Source organism: Rutilus rutilus (assembly GCF_951802725.1).
Source record: "Rutilus rutilus genome assembly, chromosome: 19".
Classification (NCBI taxonomy): Eukaryota; Metazoa; Chordata; class Actinopteri; order Cypriniformes; family Leuciscidae; genus Rutilus; species Rutilus rutilus.
Window position 1 is genome coordinate 24,227,133 of NC_140232.1, and position 25,532 is coordinate 24,252,664.

At 36.0% G+C, this 25,532-nt stretch overlaps 3 protein-coding genes across 3 annotated transcripts; 1 reads left to right on the plus strand and 2 right to left on the minus strand.

The window, feature by feature from the left end:
- Positions 1 to 3,218: 3,218 nt before the first annotated feature.
- Positions 3,219 to 14,644, plus strand: gls2a (glutaminase 2a (liver, mitochondrial)). The gene is made up of 18 exons (XM_084388749.1): positions 3,219 to 3,630; positions 3,778 to 3,865; positions 5,766 to 5,887; positions 6,392 to 6,521; positions 6,626 to 6,705; positions 7,661 to 7,824; positions 8,271 to 8,329; positions 10,609 to 10,641; positions 10,736 to 10,794; positions 10,910 to 10,976; positions 11,072 to 11,122; positions 11,231 to 11,407; positions 11,661 to 11,792; positions 11,875 to 11,967; positions 12,053 to 12,114; positions 12,202 to 12,278; positions 12,980 to 13,043; positions 13,128 to 14,644. The coding sequence occupies exons 1-18, from the start codon at positions 3,437 to 3,439 to the stop codon at positions 13,375 to 13,377; spliced, it is 1,902 nt and encodes a 633-aa protein (XP_084244875.1). The 5' UTR covers positions 3,219 to 3,436; the 3' UTR covers positions 13,378 to 14,644.
- Positions 14,642 to 16,811, minus strand: spryd4 (SPRY domain containing 4). The gene is made up of 2 exons (XM_084388750.1): positions 16,627 to 16,811; positions 14,642 to 15,426 (listed from the first exon to the last, which is right to left on the minus strand). Exons 1-2 carry the CDS (start codon positions 16,754 to 16,756, stop codon positions 14,885 to 14,887), a joined length of 672 nt encoding a protein of 223 aa, XP_084244876.1. The 5' UTR covers positions 16,757 to 16,811; the 3' UTR covers positions 14,642 to 14,884.
- Positions 16,812 to 18,718: 1,907 nt separating this feature from the next.
- On the minus strand, positions 18,719 to 25,308 carry porcn (porcupine O-acyltransferase). Its single transcript, XM_084389040.1, has 15 exons — positions 25,202 to 25,308; positions 24,709 to 24,854; positions 24,136 to 24,328; positions 22,134 to 22,177; positions 21,831 to 22,012; positions 21,566 to 21,696; positions 21,398 to 21,415; positions 21,168 to 21,182; positions 20,944 to 21,069; positions 20,096 to 20,196; positions 19,815 to 19,891; positions 19,653 to 19,716; positions 19,334 to 19,419; positions 19,057 to 19,167; positions 18,719 to 18,964 (listed from the first exon to the last, which is right to left on the minus strand). The coding sequence occupies exons 2-15, from the start codon at positions 24,842 to 24,844 to the stop codon at positions 18,863 to 18,865; spliced, it is 1,386 nt and encodes a 461-aa protein (XP_084245166.1). The 5' UTR covers positions 24,845 to 24,854; positions 25,202 to 25,308; the 3' UTR covers positions 18,719 to 18,862.
- Between the last annotated feature and the right edge of the window lie 224 nt (positions 25,309 to 25,532).

A 25,532-nucleotide genomic window follows, 5' to 3' on the forward strand; every position in this document is an offset into this window, starting at 1 on the left:
CTTTAGACGGACTTAGAGGCTTTTGCATCTGAAGTCTTCATATATATAAATATAAATATATAGCTGTAAATTTAAGTGTGTTACTTTGCTAGTTACTTGGGAAAAGTAATCTGATGTAAGCTTGTGTTACTTGTAATGCGTTACTGATCACAAGAATACATTACATGTTAAAATATATTAAAGTTTCTATAAATGGTAATAATGTTTCATCAAGTAAATGTAGACTTGGTGAGCATAAGAGACTTCAAATATATTTAAAAAATCTTACTGACTCCAAACTTTTGAACGGTAGTGTATGTACATACTGTGTATATTTATGTTTGCAAAATATGTGTTACAGAATCAACTGATAATCAATAATGAGAGCTTAATGAATAAATAATGGTTGCAGTCCGAATGTGTGTTGGAATTATTGACATCCTATAATTTCTTAATTTTCTTAGAGCAAAATGCGTTTTTGAGTTTCACCATTTACACATGGCAGTTATGGCCAGTACAGAGATCAGAGAAAGTTGGGAGAGGCAGAAAGGAGGAAGATGGAGGGGAGAGAGGGGGGTTTAAGATGGAGCAGGTAGACAAAGCCTGCATTCATGGACACAGTGAAGGAATGAAAAACATTCTCCACCAAGAGACGCATGGTCATCAGTAGGGCATGGGTTAGGGTTGCGTGCATGTGCGTTTGGATGTGTGTGTGCCAACACGAAAGGATATAATACGAGGGGAAGGGGTGTTTGATCTAATGATAAGTGGGTGTAATTTTACTCCAGGCTCTGGTTAAAAGGAGCCCTCGCTTCAAAATCTATCAGCTGCCGTGGAGCTGGTCAGAGGAAAAGAGTGGGGAGAATGTCAAATTGCATGGGTAAAAAGTGTGAGGTTTTTTAGTGTGAGTATGTGTTGGTAAGTGTGTGACCGGTCCCCAAAGACAACAGTACAATGGCCCACACAGCTTCTGTGGAATGCATTCAATCAGAGTTCACAGGCAATTCTGTCAGTGTAGAACTTAAAAAAAGAACACCCTTCACTTATTTTTATGCTTTTCCACAAACTGAACAAATTGAGACTGTAAATAAACCCCCCAGTGTAACAGAAAGGATAATGTCTGATCTGGCATTCGGCTGTGGGAAGGTGAGGTTAGTCAGTATGTTGGACTCGACTGATTCTCCGTGTCCGTTTATAGAGGTGAGTTGGTGCGGTCTGCCCCCTACAGCCAAAAAGGGATATTAACAGCGCTCCTGGTTGGACAGGGGACGCAAAAGAATCCTCGTTTTAGTCTAGTCATATCATATGGACGTTATGAGCAATTCGACTTATATAAATACATTTAAAAGTGCAAATTCACAAATATTATAAACACTGAACTGTTTTATACGGAAAAGATCCACTGACACCAACATCAGAGCTGGGCTTGAACTGCGTAGTTACACCAAAGTCCACCAGGGGGAGCCACAAAAGAGCAAAGCTGATTCAGTTCTCAGATCTGTTGGATACAGAAACTCATCACTTACAGGCTATATGAGCTCATAAATCCAAGGTTGACCATGAGCCATGTGCCATGCAGAACCAAGTCTCTGAAATGACGTCTCAGAAGGTCTAGAATGTCAATAGTATGATCAGGGACTTCATAACATGAAAATAAACAGGAATGTTACTTCAGACCCTTTGATGGGGTGAGCCGACTATGGTCCACTACCCACTGTCGGATATGGGGGGGGGGGGGGGGGGGGGGCCTGCTACTATGAATTTAAGTAAAAGAGTAGGAGTATGATGATCGCAACTTTTTCAACCCAGCTAATTTTTACAAGAATTTTACATTAAAAGTTATTAGTGGTGGAAAGAAATTAGAAATTTCGAATTTAATAAAAATAAAACGCATTTTGTGACATTCATTTTATTTTTTCCATCCTAATTGTAAACAGTGAAGCACCAACATTACAAAATTGTGAGGTTACAGGAAAGTAGTATACAACTATCAATACTGGACAATACAAACCTTTAAAAAAATATTTTGCTTTCTGACCAGCAATTCTAGCTTGTCAGAACTTGATTTCTAAGTTTCAGTATTTTCTATGTAACAGGAAGTTGTAGAACCCAAGTGCAGTTTATTTCCCAAACATGATCGAACATAATTACCACCAGTGGTTACACAAAACAATTCTTGACCAGGAATAAGGTAAACATGAGGGCTTAAAAACACAAGGACTAATGACAAGACAAAGGACACCTGTGCACAATGAAACAATGAACAAATGACAACATGACAACACAGAACACATGGCAGGATCACGTGACTAAAACAGGGGATCACATCAAATCAACATATTAGAATGATTTCTATAGGAAACAAGAACATAAAAGTAAAACAAAACGTGACAGATGCAAAGCTGAATTTTCATCAGCCATTTCTCCAGTCTTCAGTGTCACATGATCCTGATAACTTGATATGCTGATTTAATATTCAGTTATCATCAATGTTGGAAACAGTTATGCTGCCTAATATTTTTTGGAACCTGTGATACTTTTTTCAGGATTCACTGATGAATAAAAAGTTAAAAAGAATAGCATTTTAAACTATATTCAAACAGAAAACCATTATTTTAAATTATAATATTTCACAATATTACAGTTTTTTCTGTATTTTTGATCAAAGGCTTGATGAGCATAAGAGACTTCTTTCAAAAACATTAAAAATAGTAATGTTTCCAAACTTTTGAATGGTACTGTGTCTGTGTGTGTGTGTGTGTGTGTGTGTGTGTGTGTGTGTGTGTGTGTGTGTGTGTGTGTGTGTGTGTGTGTGTGTGTGTGTGTGTGTGTGTGTGTTATTGTAAATATCAATGTAATATCATAATACATTTATTTCTACAATTTTAATAACTGAATGGTAACTGAATGTGAATCAATCAGTTATTAATTCAAAATGTTTTGCCACTGGTCACAATTGTTTACATGTCTTGTGATCATGTGATTTATGTGAATACGACCTTTATAGATCATTTATATAGCTATCTCTTTACCCTTCAAGCTCAAAAGTCAACTTTGGTCACAAATATTATCGGTGGGATTCAATGGGTTAATATTTATTTCTGATTTTGTGCCTTCTGATTAATTGGCAAAATGTCCATGCTCAGTAAGTATGTCCTTTGTACAGTTCTACTATTGAGCCATCTACATGTGTTCTGGCATCCACCAATGATCTATCTCTTTTTTGCCCCACCGCCACAGCCGCTAGGAGGCGTGTCCTCACCTGCGTATGATGATATGATCCCTCGGTTACCGGCTAATTTTGTCAACAGAAGTCACTACCTTGCCTCGTGGGACGATCAGGCACTTGGAATCCAATAGAAAGCACGCGATACATAAGAATACGAGACACGCGTTGTTTATTCAGACTATTTTACAGCTGTCGTTGGTTTAGAAGTAAAACATTTCTGGATAGATTATGCATGGTGTTAAAACCCTACTGGCGTCTAGAGCTGGTGTTTTGCTCATAAGGAATGGTGGAAAATGGGAGAGAGTTGCGGGAAGTTTGGAAAGAAGACACTCACCTGCTCGGCTGTTGCACACGAGCGCATCACCGGGCCAGCATCCTCGCCATCAGCACGTGATCGCAGAGACGGACGCCGGCACGTGCAGGTAAATCCTCGGAGAGGCGTAGAGAAAATATAAAGTCCTTTTAAGAATTGATTTCGGAAGGGTGACTATCTTAATGAAATTAATTGTATTATGCATTGTATTTTGGTAAAACATGTTGTTTTCTAATTTGGCTTATGTTTTGAGCAGTAAGAAGGTGGTTGCTGGGTTGGAGGACTTGTTGTTCTACACAATCACCCAGGGAAAAGAGAAACTCTCAGTGGCACGTTTCCTGACAGTGAGTTGCTCTCTAGAGTCACAGTGCTGATGACATTATGCGTGTGTGTGTGATTTAGTCAGCATGTAGGCTACTGCTGTGGCTATCTGTCAAACCAAATGGAATAAAATGCATGCTATAAACATCATGTACACTCATGCTCTCTATTTTGTTTAGTATGATTAAAATAAGACACTTTTATTCTTACACAGGTTATAATCATAAATCTTTGGTATTATATAATAGTAGACGTCATGTTTGTGCTAGGTGTCAGGGCTACATTAAAGCCCCTAATAAATATATCTATTCCCAGACACATGTGGATCCATATTTGGATGTTTGAGTTTATACTAAAGTAGGAATACATAAAATGATGGACTGTTTTGACCAAGGTAACACATTCCATTTCCAGGCATAGTGCTGCACCTTCTTGTGAGTGTGTTTGTGTGTGTGCTTCAGTGCACATGCCACCCAGAAATAGATAGCTATTAAAGTGTCTGCTATAATTTATATGCATGGGGTTGTTTTGTCTATATATGATGGTCATCTCCACCAGCTGCAGTCTAACAACTCAGATGCCATATACCATTGAATGAAGATAACATGTTCCTACCAAATGACTGATGGTAAACTCTTTCAATCGACTTGTGTAAACACTGTTGCACAGTACCAAAGCACCTTAATATTTTAGTCTTTGATTGAATCTTAATGTATGTTCCTGTGCTTATTGTAAACAATTCATCCATGTTCCAAAAAACTTGCCTTCGTCATTTTTTTTTAATCAAAATGTAAGATCTTGCTCCGGCTTTGAAAGACTTTCTTTTTCTGACACCTGTCATATAGCCTAGAGACCACTTTTTACGATCCATTAGACTCCTAATGGATCAAATCAAGCCCCACTTTCTTCTCATAATTTCCTGTTTCACTCGCAAATACACTACCGATCTATACGTGCACTATACATGTACTTACAGTTTACTTACCTAAGAAAGTACTGGGTAATATAAGGCAACTACATGGGTTAAGGTTAGGTTTAGGGGTAGGTTCAGGGTTAGTACCTAGTTATTACCCAGTAAAAAAAAAACAAAAAAAAAAACCTATTTCACAGTTTGCGTTCTCGAGCCACCAGGCACTGTTGTTGTGCATGTGAATCGATCAAAACTAACTTTAGCTGGACAATAACTTTATTCTAGAGCTGCTGGAAAGCCAAAACAATCTCTGTTACTTTAATTTCCTATTATCACTGTAAAGCTGCTTTGAAACAGTCTGTATTGTTAAAAGCACTATATAAATGAAGGTGACTTGACTTGACATAGTTATGAACATGGGAAACAGGACTGTAAACTAAAGTGCTGCCAGAATTTTTAATGTTTTTGAAAGTAGTCTCTTATGTCATGAAATATTATTACTATATAAAATAACTGTTTTCTGTTTTAATATGCATTAAAATTTAGTTTATTCCTTTGAGGGCGAAGCTGAATTTTCCGCAGCCATTACTCCAGTCTTCATCATTCTAATATGCTGATTTGCTGCTCAAGTTTCTCATTATTATCAATGTTGAAAAGAAAAGTTATGCTGTTGTTCTAGTTTTTTGGAAACCTGATATATATTTTCTTTGATTCTTCGTTGAATGGAACGTTTAAAAGAACAGAATTTATTTGAAATAAAATCTTTGTAACATTATACATGTCTTTTCTGTCACTTTTGATCAGTTTAATTCATACCTGCTAAATAACAGTAGTGTAAATCAACTGGGTTGTGAACGCTGTTTCAAGCTGACATGAAATGTCTCTATATAACTTATTTTATGCTCCTCAGCACATAAATTTGTGCTAAAATTTTCAACCAATAATTTTTCACTGACCTGTGTTTTGACAATGAATTATCCCAGTATTAAAATACATGCTGTTGTATTTCTTAGGCACTCAAAAGCACAGGCTTGCTGACCTCTGACCCCCGTTTGAGAGACTGCATGCGACAGATCCATCTAGCTGTCAAAGAGTCTGTTGGAATGACAATGATGGACCAGGAACTGTTCAGAAAGTGGGTAGAAAATTGACTCAGCAATGCAAAGAGTGAGAGAATATGTGTTCATGTGTTTTTAGTGATTTATCATCACTTTCAGTTTACCGCCTACAGCTGTCGTGACTCATGCCCCTTACGGGTAAACGATAGCTCAAATTTCTTGGAAGGCTGGAAATATAAGCATCATGCCCACATATCATCACATACAAATGCTTCACCTGACTTTCTGCTCCCCAACAGAGATAAATACAACACTCCACCTGTTGTATTTGTATGTATTGTGTGTATATGCTTCCTGCTGGAGCGTGTGTGGAGCTAAGCTATGTTAAGCAGTGATAATGTGTTTGTTAGTCCTCTGAGGCACAGCTTATGTTTCTTTTGAACCGATTCCATCAGTGTTAATAAACATGGATCAAATATCATTTTCAGCCATGTACAACTCTCTTAGCACATTACTGATCACAGGTGGCCATTAAGTCACAGTTGTGTCACATTGGCATATGTGTGTGTTTCTGTTTCTAGATGCGTTGGCAGTAACATAGTCCTCCTGACTCAAGCCTTCCAAAGGAAGTTCATCATTCCAGACTTTGAGGCCTTTACCTCCCTCATAAACCATTTGTATTATAACGTACAGGCTCAGCAAGGAGGGAAAGTAAGACATTGATTTTCCTTATCGCTGTTTTTGAATCACCTTGTCTTTTAAAAACACATTTATTTACTTCTAATCTCTATTTGTCCCTGTGCGTGTTTGCTCAGGTAGCAGACTACATCCCTCAGTTGGCTAAGTTCAGTCCACACCTCTGGGGAGTTTCTCTGTGCACAGTGGATGGTCAGAGGTAAAATATATTATCTTCAAACTTTCTTTATTCACATCTGTGTGATGAAAGTAACTTTTTGCAGCATCTGTAAAACAATTGAAGCATTTGCAAACAATGCACAATTGACCACATTTTCTGACCAGAAATACACTACGTTCAAAGTTTGGGGTGCTAAGGAGGATTTAAAAAGAAAAAATGCTTTTATTCAGCATGAATGCATTATTAAATTGATCAAAAGTGGCTTTTCTTTTGAATTTTCTATTCATCAAAAAGTCCTAAAATAAAATTAATTCAATGAAAATATTGTCAACATTGATAATAAGAAAGGTTTCTTGAGCACCAAATCTGCATATTAGAATGATATCTGAACGACTGGAGTAATGGCTGCTGGAAATTCAGCTGGAATAAATAACGTTTTTAAATATATTAAAATAGAGCCGTTATTTTAACTTGTAGTAATATTTAACAATATTACTGTTTTTAATGTATTTTAAATTTTTATATATTTTTAAATACATGCAGCCTTGGTGAGCATGAGACTACTTTCAAAAACGTTCTTTCAAAATCAACCATTACCTTTTGAATGGTATTGTATTTCAAAATAAGTGTACAATCATTTTCTTATAAATATTTCTAAAATATTATGCAATTATTTTAATGATTTTTTCCTGTCTCAACAACAATATAATTTTTTATATATTTTGTCAACGGTTTTAATCTTTGAATCATTGACATCACTTCTCACTATCAAACTCATCAGATTATCATTCTTACAGTTCAATTTAATGTGTTATGGTGGCCAAGAACTTTATTAATCCATAAAGTTCTTGGCCAACTGGCAAATCCAAATTTCACTCACATCACATGCTTTCTGGTTAATTCTGGATCTTGAATAATAGCAATTCTGTCTTTTTTTTCTCTTCTTATCCCTCTCTCACTATATCTTTCAATTGATCTCTTCCTCTTTACATAGGCATGCAATAGGGGACACGAATACGCCATTTTGTCTGCAGTCATGTGTGAAGCCTCTGGAGTATGCGCTGGCCGTGCATGAGGCTGGCACTGAACATGTGCACAAATATGTGGGGAAAGAACCTAGTGGCCTCAAGTTCAACAAACTCTTTTTAGATGAAGAGGGTGAGAAACCATCAAAATCTATCTTATTTCTCTTTTTGTTGGTGTCACTAAAAGATATGGCCACACAAAGTGGTCTCAAATAGTATTTGGACATTTAAAGTGAAACATTGTCAGTATACTTGTATTTTATTAATCTTTCTTTTTAATTTCCCTGGAAGAAACTCCAGAGGTTCAAAATCAATGGCATGACTCTAAATTAGTGATCTCAAAGGCTCATTGTGTTCTATTGCAACATGAAGTCTTGGAACAAGTGGAAGCTTTAAAACAGTTGTCAGTTATCAGACGTCCTTTCAGTATAAACCTTATCAATGGATTTCCTCACCTCTGAGGAACATTGCATCTGCAATCTTTACTGGAGCTTTACTGAATCCTTCCCAGTCAACATGATGCTCCCTTGACATTAAGACTTGATCATTTATAAACTTTTTTGGGGGGGGGGTTCCCAGATAAACCTCATAATCCCATGGTGAATGCAGGAGCCATTGTAATCAGCTCTCTCATCAAGGTAAGATGCTATTTTTGTACATTTTTATTTCACTGTTGATATACATTCATTATAATAATACCACAAGTACAAACTCAAAATGAAATTCCTACAGCCATAACACATTAATTTGTTGGTTTATTTTATTTTTGTCCCAGCCTTTACAGGGACACCCTTTAACCCTAACCTTGAAGAGTTACTTTAAATTAAGCAGCATTGCTGTGGTGCATGTTATTGATATTAAACAGTAAAATTATTACTGTGACAGGCAAAATGCTTTTATTGGGACAAAATTAATTGTCTGTCCTTTCCTTTTGACCTGATTTTAAATAGCTGACAAGGTGTGTGTTTGTGTGTATGGTGGTAGTGGGTGGTTCAATGAGGAATCACATAATAAGTGCTGCTAGTGGTCAAGAGGTGTGTCTAAACAGCCAATCAGAAGATGTGCTGAGAAATACGCCTTTCAGTGTGTTTAAAAGGGCTGCTATGAAAGAGTAAAAGGTTTCAGTGGTTTAACTGATACAAAAAAAAAACCTAACTGCATGTATAATTAAGGGACTTCTTACTTGTAGTATTAGTTTCTAATATGACCTATGCTCTTAAATATGTTACACAACCTCACGGAGCACAGACACACTGGAGTACATTTTAAGATGAAGACATCTAACAGCTGTGATCGCATTACACTGACCTTCTGGACTCCCTCGTGGAACTGGTCATCTTAACGTCACACCTTAGGACATATGAAACCCAATATGTGTACCACTGTACCACATGTTCAGTTACGTTTATGGATTTTTATAGGATGAGACAGTTATGATCTCATATCATACCACATTTTCTTTGCTGCACCTCTGTGCACACTGCCACCAAGTGTCTAAATACAGCACTGTATTACTGTTTGCAGAGGGATCTTTGGATCAATCCCAAAACAAACTGTCACTGGAACCACTGTTAGCTATATTTATACAATTGATTTTGAGCCCATTTGACTAAATGTGAAGAATTAGTGGACAGTGTGAATGTTAAATGTGTTGTGTGTTTCACATCTGACTCTTTCCTTTTGGATCTTTCTGACTGTGTTTGTACTTAGATGTTTTATTGTCTTGAAGATAAGTAGCATTAGCTATGGGTTAGCCCTAAGAAATTTCTAATGGCTTTTTGAAATGTATTTATGAGTAAAATAAGCCATTATAGACTAAACATATCACAAGGATTTAAGTTTATTGGCTTGATGAATCACAAAACTTGTGTAGTCCTATAATATTATTATAAATAAAATTAGTGAATTAGCCTTTTGTGCAAATTAGCCTTCCAGGTTGGCCTTCTATTACTGCTTTTAGTATCAGTTTTATTGGCTTGACTACACTTGTGAAAAAGAAGTGCGCTTAATTCTATTGAATGTGCACTTGTAGTAAACTTCAAATCTTAAAAGTATACTTTTAAAGAACTGCATTTGCAGATATAATAATATTAATGAAATAAAAGCCCACTTAAGTGTGAGAGTGTACTTTAATGACTGTTTATTAACACATTTAAGGACACTTTAAATAGTACATTTTATATTTATTATGTTTTAATAATCTTTTGTCATGCTTTAAAGAAGTACACTTATTTTGATGTGTTGACTATTGTACTAAAACATGTAATGTATATAAATATACTAAATTGCAACTTCAAAAGAAATTTCATTAAAATATATTTTAGTTTACAGAACTAGTACATTTGACAGAACATTATTTCAAGAGTTGGTTCACCCAAAAATGAAAATTCTATCATTAATTACTCACCCTCATGTCGTTCCAAACCCGTAAGACTTTCGTTCATCATCGGAACACAAATGAAGATCTTTTTAATGAAATCTGAGAGATTTCTGTCCCTCCATTGACAGATTATGCAACTACCACTTTCCACCCGAGAAAGGTAGTAAAGACATCATTAAAGTAATCCATGTGACATAATTTACCAATTTATTTACAAATTATTAATCTCCAACATACATTCACTAGACTAGAGCACCACGATGCAATTTTGCGTGTTGTGTCATTGACACAAGAGCAGTCCTTGTCACATGAACGTGCGTTACAGATTAAAGGGATAGTTCGCCCCAAAATAAAAAAATTGTCATCATTTACTCGCCCTCAAGTTGTTCCAAACCTGTATAAGTTTCTTTCTTTTGCTGAACACAAAATAAGATATTGTAAAGAATGTTGGTAACCAGACATTTGACAGTAGCCTTTTCTTTTCATATCATGATCTTACTTATTTTCTCACTTTCTCTCTTTTTGTCTCTATTACAGCCTGGTTCCAACAAGGCAGAGAAGTTTGACTTTGTGAGTACACTGCAAAATCTCCACCATGTGAAATATCCCAGGTTTTAAATTTTATCTCACTTGTTATAAAAATTGATTTCTGTTTGTCTGTCAGATGATGGATTATCTGAATAGAATGACTGGCAGAGAATATGTTGGGTTCAGTAATGCGACGTGAGTTTTTAATACAACTCTTTTATTTGTATCAAATCACACTCTCCTAGAGGTGAACCTTATGTAATTTTTACTGGTTTATTGGTGAATGATAACATTTTCTTGCTTTTTACAGTTTCCAGTCAGAGAAAGAGACCGGTGACAGGAACTATGCAATTGGCTATTATCTCAAAGAAAAAAAAGTGAGTGTTTTTTTGGTTATTGTTTTTTTTTATAAGCCTAATGATGGGATTTGTCAGCCATTCTCTCACCTGCTGCTCTGCTCTTTTTCCTGTAGTGTTTTCCCAGTGGAGTTGACATGATGGCAGCCCTTGACTTCTACTTTCAGGTAAAAGAACTGTCATTCTGACACATACCAATTGTGTTTAAAAGTAGAACTTGCTATTATTGCTCAGACTAAACACAAAATGTGTTTATGTCATTCTTTCATTTCCAGCTGTGCTCTATTGAGGTGACATGTGAGTCCGGCAGCGTCATGGCAGCCACATTAGCTAATGGAGGGATTTGTCCAATCACAGGCGAGCGTGTGCTCAGTGCCGAGGCCGTCCGAAACACTCTCAGTCTCATGCACTCCTGCGGCATGTACGACTTCTCTGGCCAGTTTGCCTTTCACGTGAGTCACACACTCACAGCCAAATGATTGCTTGGAGAATTCCTCAGTGTGATAAAGCACACAGACACAATGGACTTTACAGCTTGACGAAACTATTCAGTTATTTACTTTAAACCTCAGCTAATTACTCAAATAAAATCACTGTTATTAGATGGGGCCATGCTGCAAAAGACGTGAGACACATGCGCAATGTGTGTTTACATTGAAAAACGGTCAAATGTGTAAACCGGCCCTATGTGTGTCTCTTCCTCAGGTGGGTTTGCCTGCTAAATCTGGGGTGTCTGGTGCCGTGCTGCTCGTAGTTCCTAATATTATGGGAGTAATGTGCTGGTCTCCGCCTCTTGACCGTGTCGGCAATAGCATCCGAGGCATCCACTTCTGCCAGGTACTTTTTCATGATCTCTGCTTTTGTCTCTCTTTCTATATCTTTATTTTTCTCTGAGATCATTAACTTGTTTCTCTTTTAGGAGCTAGTCTCGCTGTTTAACTTCCATAATTATGACAATCTGAGACACTTTGCGAAGAAGTTAGACCCTCGCAGACAGACAGGCCACGAGAGGGTGAGACCACAGACCAAATTCACACTGTGCTAACAAAGCAAATAGTTAATAGTTGTAAGCACTGATTATATTTAATATATTTCAGAACAAGTCTGTGGTGGATCTGATGTTTGCTGCTTACAGTGGTGATGTTTCAGCTCTCAGGAGGTAAAAATCTCTTCTTTTTAAAAAAAAAAATCCCAACATTTTTATGTGAATGGTCATGAGCAACAATGAGCTATTAATTTGTTTCAGAATTGCTCTCTCTGCAGTCAATATGGAATTGACTGACTATGACATCCGTACCGCCCTACATGTGTCCTCATCAGAAGGTAATAAGGCTGAAAAATGTGTTTTATGTCTCTCCACTACCATTAAAAAGTTTAGGGTCAGTACGAATTTTTGACATTAGTACTTTTATTCAGCAAGGATGCATTAAATTGATCACAGGTGAAGTGACTTTAAATAACTGCTGTTCTTATTCATCAATGAATCCTGAAAAATATGTATCACAAAAAATATAAAGCAGCACAACTGTTTTCAACATTGATAATAATAAGAAATGATTCTTAAGCACCAAGTCAACATATTTGAATGATTTATGAAGAATCATAAATGCAGCCTAGTTAGCATAAGAGACTTATTTAAAAAAATCAACTTTAAAGTTATTTCTAGTCTAACCAGCAACAAATGCATGACATTTTTACCGTCCCAATCCAAATCACATTCATATGTGGTTGATATATAATGAGTGAATGCATGATCTAAAATACAGTAATGCCTCAAATGCTTATTTTGTCTCATGTGCCTCATGATTTGATGTCATAATGGAGGTCAAAAATAAAAGATTTTCTGTCAGTTGTTGTCTTTTGGCATCGTTCTGATGCTCAAGTCATTATTTAATTCATTACTACTATCATCACTAACAGCGTGAACAGTGAGTCCTAAAGTTTGAATTGTGAAATCTGAATTGGGTGTAAATGAAAAACTAATTTATGCATTTATTAATAGGTTCCTAAAATTCTGATTTCAGGGCACTTAGATGCGGTAAAATTTTTAACAGATACCTGCAAAGTCAACCCCAATGCAAAGGACAGGTAAGGCAAAACTCACCTCCCTTGCACTTTTTGTGGTCTGTTTTTGTTTCATTGATTTAAAATGCATGCCAATCTGTTCTTCAGATGGGGGAACACACCTCTCGATGACGCTATGCAGTTTGGGCACAACGCAGTGGTCAAGGTACTACAGGAGTACCAGAGCATTTACACACACACACTAATACCAGAGGAGCTCAGCGCTGACACGTGTCCCGATTCCACCATTGACGCAGAGGGACTAAATGCTCTTGGAGACACTGAATGGTTTAGTTTGAGTGAGAACTACCAAGGGAAATGCCAAACCGCAATGTCTCGTGACTTCAGGGAAGCATGAGTGTGTGAGATTTATGACAAAGCCTGTGTAAGGACTGAGCAGGTGTGCACAGGTGTTACAGAGATAGTGCTTCAAACCAAAGCTTTGCTGTATGTAGACCTCGGCTAGCTTCTACTGATGGTCTAAGATAGTCATTACTGTAGGTTCTCAGACCTCCATTCAGTCTGCTGTGGGATTATGAATCTACCAGGTACTTCCTGGTATTTTCTGGTACGGCTCCTCAAAGACAGTTTGGTTTATTCTTGGACCAATTTAGAAATGCTGAGGCTTCCTAGTTTATCCTTGCAGAAGAATTTTTATGTAAAAGCCTTAACTCAAAGGAAGCCTTAGGAACCAGGGGCCGGATTCACGAAACATTCTTAGGATTAAAATTCTTTAACTGCTATTTTCTTCCTGGTTTCTGACTTTAAAAATTATGAATATTTTGTATTCCAAAAATACTTGAGAACAATTTTACGAAAAAAAGATAATAGCATTCTTAAGACAAAACTTAAGAATTCATATTCTTGAAAACTGTTCTTAAAAATACTTATAAATAACTTCGTAAAGTTAGGATAAGCTCTAACTTAAATCCCTGTTTAATGCATTCGAGTTGTTTCAAATATCTAGCATTTCAACACAACACTAGCTTGAACTTTAGGAACCATCTTTTGAACTTCGAATTTATCTTTACTTATCTTAACTTCTTTCTTAAGAAGATTTTTGTGACTCTGGCCCTGTTACTAAGTACAAGGTTAGTGTAAATTTAGCAGGCTGTCTATCAAAACAAACATGCATGCACATTAAAAAGTAGTTTATTTATAAAATAACCGTACTGGAAATGTCATTACATCATATTGCCTTGAGTTAAGAGGTTAGCCAGCACTCTTCATAATGTGAACTGTAGCCCAGTTTTTTAAGTTATTAATAATTTTTGGCTAAACATGTTGAGCAGGTATTTGTATATTTGTACTATTCTTAAGATGTTGGAATTTTTTATGTTTGTTAATAGACATTTTTGTAAGGTATTTAATGTAATTTAATGTAGGGCACAAAAGCTCTAACCGAACCCTCTGTGGACTTTGCACACAAGAAATGAATGGTATTTAAAACTTGGTACATGGACAAACTTTATTGCTGGATTCATAACTGGATGTTTTGAAAAAAAGATAGTTCAGATAGTTATAGAAGAGCGTTTGTTCCGAATGAAAGTGAAAAGTGTGAAATGGACAGAATCAGATGACGTGACACAATAAAGTATAGAATAAATAAAGAATAACACTAGTGAAAGGTGTCTTTTTATTGAAAAAAACACAGACGCAAAATGAGAAATGACTAAGGATATCAAGTATTCATATGTGCATGTATGGATTCATCAGTATTATACCAGCTGAACGGACAAATCTTGTTTAATGGCAGTAAAAAAAACAGCTGTGTTCCCACTGAATGTCTATTCATAAGGCCCTTACTTCCTCTTCTCTATCCACTAAGAGGCATGTAGCATCAATGTGTGAATAATGAACAAGAGTCACTGAAGCCCTGGTGGAATCTCCAGTCCAGAGTGTGAGAGTAACTCCCCATCCCAGAGTGCAAAGGCAGGACAGATGGGCGAGCGGAACTGTGTTCTTATCGTATACACCACTTCAGCTTTCTGGGTGTCCACCAGACTGAACCGTCCCGCCTCGTAGTCTAGCAAGAGGCCGACACGATCAGGTTTCCCCACCAATGGCACCGGGACCTGCTTACCGGTGGTCATGGCAAACCACTTCCTCTGGACAAACGCGAACACCCAGGAACTAGAATTCGTGCCCACACATTCGTCACGTGATGTCGACACCTCGGCCACTCCCACACGGAATTCGTGGGACTTTTTAACCGTGATCTCCCAGTAGTGCCGTCCAGAGTCAATGTGGGTGTCAGCGAGAACCACAGCCCAGTCCCGAAACCGGAGAGGGGTATCCTGCACGAGGGAGGGGTCCACGCCTAGCATTCGATAGATCACACCTGTGTCCTTCTTAAAAAGGTCCAGGCTGCTGTGGGCTGTCCGCTCATCAAGCTTAAACTGCAAATCTATAGAGACATAAATAATCTTTAATATATAAAAAAAATATATATGTATTATATAAAATACGTTTTGGATTGTTTTATATATATATATATATATATATATATATATATATATATATACACACTGATACCACTGTAATTCCATGATATCCCTGGCGTACACTGTAAACACTGTACACTGAGCCTTGTAAATACCATGTTAAATAAATTATAATTATTCAGTATCATGGTAAATAACTGCTAAAATATGTACAACAACAACAACAACAAAATCACTGGTCACTGGTCTCTCAGTGGTCCAATGTCTAATTCAGATGATCAGACTGGGAGAAACTATCTATGACCAGCAAACCATTTTAGACTGGTGCAAGATGTTTTTGATTTTTGTTCCCAAGTACACATTACACTTCTAAGCTATAGTAGTAATTTTTGTAACGGTTGCTATTAACAGTGGAAACCTGATATTAGCCAACAAATGTCATTTAAAAAGAAAATAAATACAAATAAAATAACATACATTTTGTAAGGTGACTCACGCATTTTCTGTAAAGCTGCTTTGAAATGTGTGTTGTGAAAAGCGCTATACAAATAAATGCTTGAATGGAATAAGTTACATTCTGAAAGTTGTATAAAGCAGATAACAGATTAATTAATAATCCCTGCCACAATTAGTAGTAGCAATTGCATGGTATTTTGCAGGTACCATGGTTACTGGTAAGCATAGTATACTGGGAAAGGATAAAGGATAAAAGAAAAACGATGACTCTTTCGAGTACTGATATGAACATAATGTTCCCGTTGTCAGATTATCGAGATCACGATGATAATGATGATGTGGCCACATCACACTTAAGAAACGGGAACATATAATGTCGGACATTTGCACTGTTATTCACAATGACCAGCGTAAATATCGCATTACTATCACGAACATTTATAATGATCTCGTGCCAATCTACTGTAATCTCTGCTGAGACACGTGACTATTGCCAACGGTCTACCGCATAATTTTTTTTTTCCTTTTTTTCTTTTACAGTTAATGCAACAGAACTGATATATATGTTGTGTAATGCATGCCACTATTGATAATTAATAAAAAGGAAATGTTTCACGTGTAATTATTATAACGTTAGCCAGAAGTATGACCTCCGAGTTTGACTGGACTTCACACTGAGGTGCGTGGAAATCATTCCATTTACTCACTGTTGCCTGCACTGGCAGTAATATACCATCTCCGAGCTGTGAGGGTTTTCCCACGGCCGTGACCGAGCGCAGTCCCCAAAGATCTGCCTGTCAAACGGCAAAAGAGTACCCTGCCCGAGGACATCGCCATATTGTCCCATTTGTAGTGCGCTTTACCTCTGTTTTTCTGTCGCAAGGTTGCACTGTACAAATGCTTGAGCGCTGCTGCCCCCTACTGTAAAGCGCACACACACACACACACACACACACACACACACACGGAGTGTTTAGCTATAGGCTACTTGTGAGGACCTCCATAGAAGTAATGGTTTTTATACTGTATAAACAGTACACTCTTAAAAGAAATGGTTCTATTTAGAACCAGAAATGGTTCTATCACCCGCTTCATATATGGAACTCCAAAATGGTTCTATATAGAACCATTTAAAAGGGTTCCATAAAAAGAACCCCAAATGGTTCTTTGAATCCAAGTTAGATGGTTCTAAATGGAACCATTTAAGGGTTCTTTATTATTAAACGAGTTATTATTAAATAAGAAAATATAAACAATCCAGAACGCAACGCATGTACGCCACCAGGGAGCATTTTTACGATTATTTGTTTTTAATGTTCCCTTCGATAGATTAAAACCATCACAATATGGTATACAAAATAAAGAAAACTCCTGGTTAGTTTATTTTTTTCTTCACAAAATGATTTGTCAAAAAGTTTAACTATAATATATTAGGAAATATAAGTTTCATGCTAATGTACAGCTCATATTAATATTTGTTTACTCTTGTTTTTGACTATAGCAGTCATTCTCATGGGTCTTGACTCAAAAAGCTTTGTGAATGTGTTGTGTAATCTTTAGTTTACACTTCAGTCATAAAACATGAATTATAGAACCATTTTAATAAAAAAAAGGTTCTTTGCTATGCAAGGGTTCTACATAGAACCATTTTTTTGGTAAAAGGTTCTATTGGCCAAGTACTGAACCCCAGGGTTCTATATAGAACCTCGAGGAACCCTTTTTTTTAAGAGTGTATATTATATCCCCTTAGTATGATTTATAAGCTGTTTTCCTCATGGGGACCAAAAAATTTCCCCATTTTGTTTTATAAACATGAGTGGCCTAGCAGTCAAACATACATGAGACAGTAAAAATCATCCATGTAATTTGAACTCTTTATTATTCACTAATAAAAGCAGGGATTGATTTACAACAGGGTAATTTAATGGAAAATGTGTTGTGTGATGAATGTCTGAACACAATCAATAAAAGAAAATAAGAACATACCTGAATTAAGCTAGTAATAATTATTTTTCTGTTTGGCACTAAAATGATTTATATAAAAACAATCAATTATGATGGTGTCAATACTCACTACCAAACAGCAATATTAATAATACACATTAAAATAAATACACAGAAAACAAAAACACACTTTATACTTTTCCTTTTCTCATTTCTTGTTGCCATAAATAATTTACATTTAAAAAAAGGTTAAATATAAGAAATTATCAAACACTACTTACTAATACTCTCGGTATTCGAATGTCTCAAAGGGTTTCAAACTCACCCAGAGACTTACTTACAATTCATACAATAAAAAGGATGTGAACTTTATCATATGTTCATTCAGAGCCCTATGAGGATGAAGTAATTTGCCATGTTTGTTGTACATGAGAACCATAATGGACAATCTGATTGTGAATCGCGGAATATGTGCTTTAGTGGAAAAGCATTAGCATTAGTTGATTTTCCATAAGGGAATGGCAAAAAAACAGTCAGGATGAATAGATGCATACAATATATGCAATACAAAACTTGATTTGAGCAGTTTGACATTAGAGCTTCTGAAAAAATCAATGAGAATATTTATGTTATTTTCACACAAACAAGTAATTATCCTAAACCATCAAGCAAAACCTACCACAACTATAAGATGTATTAGTCAGTCATATCAAAATCTTGATCAGTTCATTAATAATGGCTATGAATAATTCAATATTCACAGTTTGTCTGGATTGCTGTGTTAGCTTAGAAAACTTCAGAATATCCTGGTACTTGTAGAGGTCTTGGTCATGTCAAATTAATATTAACTACAGCAGTTTTTCCTGGATTTGAGGACTCTGGTCTCCAGTCACGTTCATCCAGAGTTCACAGTGATGTCATTAACGGCCATGACTCCTCTAAGGTGAGCTCGTATAAAATATCCAATCACAGTTATTGCTATCCTCTCCCAATCTGTGTTTATAGAATAAGGCGATACACGACCCAAAGGCCAAAAGTCAACCAGTGGCTTGTCCAGCTGAGCTGCATCCATTTCTGAATGGTGTGGCTGGCCATGCTATCCTGCGGACAAAAGAAAAATATTTTAAACAAATATGAATAATAACCTGCACAGAAAGTAAGGACCATAGGATTTCAGGAGAAGTGGCTTGTACCTCATCAGAATCCATGTCATCTGTACTGGAGCCAAAAATAGAGCCCAGGTATGTAAAATGTAGCACTGCTAACATGCTAAATGTCCCATTAATTAAATATACCCACAATTCCTAGAGAGAAAAAAATAGGAAATATTAAAAAGTTACATTTTTAAAGACATAAACTCCAAATTAAGTTTTTACTTGAAATTTTTTTTAATATACAATTTTTTTGTGGCTCTTTACGTTTTCTTTTTCTTAAAGATTGCTTAAATAGCCATAATGACATATACAACACCTTTTTATGTCTGTGTTTGCAGTCAGATAGGCATCTCTTGGAGAGGACGCATGCATTTAAAATGGTTGACAATCTTTTTCTAAGCACTGAAAACACAGAATGAAGGCACAGTCCGTCAAATACACAACCAAATAGCAAGATGAAAAACAACCAATAGTGTGAAGAGCACTTAGAAAATTTTCAATTAGAACATTTAAAACATTTTATAAACTGATTAAAACATTTTATAATGTTTTTAATTACTGCAATAACTGAAAACAGTGACATGAGCAATAATAAATGTCTATGCTTAAATAACTGTACCTGAACAGATACTCACCGTGTTCAATATATGTTATGAAGCCTAGTGTAAATAATACTGCCACAATGTGGAAACTTAGACCCTGTATGCACAGAAATACAGTATTGCATTTATTGTACTCTTGAGAAAGAATGCAATAAATTCAAATTAAAAATTAAAAATAGGCCAGAACGCACTCACATGCAGCAGAGCGCTCGCTGTGTATGTCAAGATAATGGCTGTGAAGCTCCCATATCTGAGAGCCTTCTTAAACACATCTAAAAGAGGAGGAGAAATGAGACTTACCCATATACTTGGAGGTATTCGAAATATAAAATATACAAAAGCCTGCTTTAAATAAAAGCTGGTCATTCTGTTCATTCAAGTCTTTTGGGAGCTAAAATATTTAAATTAATATCAGAGTGCAATAGAACCAATACAAAAATTTTAGAGAAGCCATTAACAAACGGACAAACACGTACAGGTGTTGAGCCAGCGGGACATGGGCAGGTTCCAGGACGTGACCACTTCAACCATAGACCTGGGAAACTCAACATTAAGTGGCTTTGCTATTGTCATGTCCCTGAAAAGACAGAAATGGAATGACAAAAAGAGAAACTGAGAGAAAGAAAGAAAGGAAGAGCATGAAATATTGATCAATTAAAAGTAAATGGCAATTATAATCTTTAAGTGAAATTAATCATTGCAATGTCAGAAATAAACTTTATTATATTTTTATTGAAGCTAGGGTAGGCAATGCTTTTCATAAACACTTTTTATTATACTGGTTATAACTCTCTTCACATCCTGATAGCAATTACAAATAGAAGTGGTGTAAATATAAAAAAAAAATTATATCTTCTGTGGAAGTCTCAGGACCAAAAAATGTTCGCCCAATCATTGCATTCAAAAAGATAGGATTTATGAATAGGATTTATAATAGGATATATTAATATTTATATAGGATATATTAATTAAAAATATATTGTCATCACATATTGCTAGCCTCTCTGAAATTGCCTTCCCTAGCTTTAAATGGAATAATAATTTTAGTAGCAGTAGTAGTAGTAGTATATTTTATTAATTAAAATTAATTAATATTTGCCCTTTATAATTTATTTTTTATAAAATAAAACAAAATAATTCCTATAAAATAATCAGACAGTAGGTGTAATGGCCATCAGTGTCTTGAGACCATACTAAACATAACATCAAGCCTATGGATTTGGATTAGATTACTGTGCATATGAAAAAGAAGGACTTTCTCATGGGGCTTGTTTTATTTCTGACACTCATTGGTATTATGTGAATCTGTATAATTTATACAAACCACTTAAGATTGTCCTTCTCTTCTGTGAACCCAGCACCTGTCAGTGTGGTTGTCGTCTCACCAAGGTAACTTACAAAGTAATTACTGAAATGGAAGGACAGGCTGTTCTCATAGGCCTGTAGCCACCTGATGAGGAGAATCACAATGCTGAAGGTTATCACAGATCAGAGAGAAAACCACAGAGACTGTTGGGTTTTAACATTAAGGGCTTGTGCATTTCTTACCTTTTAATAGAGCCTCTGCATTGAAATATAAAATGAAATTCATTATTAAACACAATCCAAAATGCCTAGTTTATTAATGGACAGAATTCAGAATTCTCTAACCATCATTATTTTAATTCATATTCAAGTAAATTTCGCTGATGTATGCATGTTTTATGCTTATATTAATTTGTCTTTATTCCCCATGATCAGATTTTATAAATGTATTAATAATATAAGTAGGACAATACCTCATCTTTCGCTTCTTGCTGAGGAAAAATATGAAAACAGATCAGTCAAACATTAAAAACCTTCACTGAGCCACAGATAGCATTAACATGTTTGATATTAGAAGAATCCATCCATACTTTACACCTTATTGCTCACTGAATAAACTATACACTCAAATTTATACTCACTTGCGGAGCAGTTTGTCTCCAAAGACTGGGATGAAGTAGGGAAAGAGATAGGGGGCAATGCAGTTGGAAATGACCAGACAGATCTGGCTCTTTACACAGCTGAAGATTGACTTCATAAACCAGGAGGCACTCTGTGGAAAATATCAGATAGATGCTCTAAAGTGCTGATGGAAAGCTCTTATCCATCTTAAATTTAATTCATTTAATTCATTTAATTTTAATTCTAAATTGCATTAGAACGAAAGCTGGCAAATTTGAGACTCACAAGTTTTCGACTCTCTACCGCATCCATGTAGCTGCTGAAACTGATCCAAGGCCCAAAGATGACGGTCCCCACAAAGTAAATGTAGCCCATGAACTCCACTGGAGAGGGAACTTTCTCCACTATGCCTTTGTCCAAGTCAAAGGCAAGAGAAACTGCCTTCATGGCCACTACCATCTGGGAACCTGGGTGACCACAACAACAATTTCATTTTAAATTTAGTCAAAATTCAGTACAGTAAATATCTACCATCCTGGTCAAATAGTCACTGTAGTTAGATAACAAAACAACAACAAAAATACTGACCTCTCATTTTATGCCAGGTTGTTGTATCCATCATATGCAACTCTCTGAAACAGAAAGAACAGAATCTTACCACTGTATCTCTAACTCTGGGGAACATATATATAATATATATACATATATATTAGTTTTGGTCAGGATTATTGGCACCCATGGTAAATAAGACAAAAAATGGCTGTAAAAATGTATCTGCATTGTTTATCCTTTTGGTCTTTCATTCATTCATTCAAAAAAAAAAAAAATCACAAAAATCTAACATAATTATTGAAGTAAAAGAATTGAAAGTGGGGGGGAAATCACATTGTAAAATAAATGTTTTTCTCCAAAACACGTTGGCCACAATTATTGGCACCCCTATATATTTTTTTATGAGTAAAATATCTCTGAAGTATATTGCCATTAATATTTACATTTTTTAACACACCAGGGTGACTAGGAACATGAAATTGTCTTGCTATGACTTCTTGTTTCACAGGAGTATAAATATGAGGAAACACGAAAGCCAAATTCCCTTAATCATCCATCACAATGAGTAAAACCAAAGAATATAGTTCTGATGTGATGCAAAAGATTGTGGAGCTTCACAAAATAGAAAGTGGCTGTAAGAAAATCCCCTCAAAATAATTGAAAATCCCCATTTCCACCATCAGGTCAATAATTTAGGAGTTCCAATAAACTTAAGATGTCACAAATCATCAAAGAGGACACGGACACGTGTCTATATTGTCTTAATGCATGAGGTGGAAAGTTTGAGTGGCCAAAGACTCTCCAAGGATTACAGATGTTACAGAGTTTAGGTGGGTCTTGGGATCAAACAACCCCTACATCACCACATGTTGTTTGCAAGGATTTCAAGAAAAATCCTCCTCGCTCATCCAAAAACAAACTCCAGCCTATTTAGTTGTCAGACACGACTGGAACTTCAAAAGGGACTAGATTCCACGGTCAGATGAAACTAAATTAAAAAAAAGCTTTTTGACAGCAAACCCACCAGATGGGTTTGGTGCAAACAGGGATAATAAAAAAAAAAGTACCCCATGTCCATGGTTAAATATACTGCTGGATCTTTAATGTTGTGGGCCTATTTTTTGTTGGAGGTCCTGGAATCCTTGTTCAGATACATGGTACCATTGATAAATATGCTGAAGTTTGTTTTTGGATGAGCAAGGAGGATTTTTCTTGAAATCCTTGCAAACAAAAAAGATTCTAGCAAATACCAACAGATAAAAAATCTAAACCTGACTGAGCACAAAATGAAGCTTCTGCCATGACCATCCCAGTCCCCTGACCTGAACCCTTTAGAAAATGAGTGGGCTGAACTGAAGAGAAGAAGTGCCAACATGGATCTAGGAATCTGAAAGATCTGGAGAAATTCTGTATGGAGGAATGGTCTCTGATCTCTTGTCAGGTGTTCTCCAAACTCATCAGGCATTATAGGAGAAAACTCAGAGCTGTTATCTTGGAAAAAGTAGGTTACAAAAAGTATTTAATCAAAGGGTGCCAATAATTATGGCCAACATGTTTTGGAGAAAAAGATTTTTTAATGGCAGTGTACAAAAAAAAAACACTATCCAATTAAATATACATATATATGAAGAGTTCAGATGCAAAAGCCTCTAAGTGCCATCTGAAATTTTCTTATAGAATGATAATTTTTATCAAGCTCGTATATTTAAGTTCAGTAATTTCACTTAAATGACAATTAATAGGTCATTTTCATTGCCATTTAAGTGAAATTACTGAATTTAAATATAAAATTTCAGAAAATTTCAGATGGCACTTAGAGGGTTTTGCATCTGAACTCTTCATATATATATATATATATATATGAGATATATTTATCTCAGTATTTAGTGTTCAAATCCTTCAGCCTAATTCATCTAACAATATTCATCTCCTCATCTTAAGTATTTCCACTGTAATCAGATATACAGTAAACATTGACTACATTGTAAATACTATGCATAAAAATGACGAAACAGAAGAGTGTGAGAAGACGACAAACCCCAGAAGAAGGTAGATGAGGATAGTGATGGACAGGAAGGGTCCGCGGCTGCTTGAATGACGACACAGGAAGAGGATGAGGTAGCAGAGGAGGCTGAGAAGCACCACCCAAACCATGTGCAGCTCGAAGAACAGGTAGAGAGTGTAAAAACCGCCCGCCACCGTACTCAGGTGTTTCAAGAAAGAGGGCAGACCTGAGAGAGAGGAAACAGCTTTAAAAAATCTTTTTTTAACATAACATAATTCAATTACATGTTTTTAAATATGACAATTCTGTCATTATTTACTTCCTGTCATGTATTTTGAAACATTCTTCTTTCCATGGAACACAAAAGAAGTTATTTATAGTAGAAGTGTTTTATCGCACAATGAAAGTGAACGGGATCGCAGCTGTCAAGCAAGATACAAAGCTATTATACGGCTTCAAAAGACCTACTTTTATAGTGAATTATAGCATTTTTGTCTTTTTTTGGTGCTTAAAAAACATAGTTATACAGGTATATGTTTGGATTGACATGAGGGACTATTCCTTTAAGATTACAATACATGTTATGTGTTGCATCAACCCTCTTACCCAATCTCCACAGCAGCCTACATACTAGGCAGATGAGTAACAGCTGCCATACTTGTTCTAGACCCTGCTGGACAGTTGGAAGCAAGCAACCGAATCCCAGTTCCTGGAAGAACTCCTGTCTGCTTAGAGCTCCCATTGCTATGACTCTGAGAAAATAATAATACAATTTGAGTTTGTACCATAAATAATAAGATCAATAATGTCAGGGTATTTGGTATGAGCAATGACAGATGCTTTAAGCTTGAAAGGTAAAGCTAAGATCAAGGCTGAATTGAGGTCAGTGTTTGTAAAAATTAATCTCAGGGCTAAGCTAATACTGAATCCAATGCACCTATATGTTATGATTGCAACAGCTTTTAGAAATAGAAATATATTTTTTATAATTCCATTATAGAAATCTATTCTCATCAGGATGGGGGAAAACCTTATTGTTGGTATTCTGAATATATTTGTTATTATGACCCCCAAATGTTAAGCCATGCAATAATCTTACCTCTGCAAGATGTTAAATACCTTTACACCGCAGTGCAACCAGACCGGACGTTCGAGATGCAAGCTATTTGTAAAATCGACATCAGGTGTTATATCCTTTAAATGGGAATGATAATAGCTCAAATGTACAATTCGTTACAGAGCGCGAGAACGGAGGAGGACGATGAGCACTTCACCCCCACTATCAACTCAGACAGCGATGAACCGCAATAGGAATACGTCTGTAGGTCCCTAAAATGTCAAGTTTTGCATACATTCTCTTATATTACATAGTTACATTTAGAATAAAGATGTATCTTTTTCGCCTGGGTTCTTATCTAAATATTGAGAAT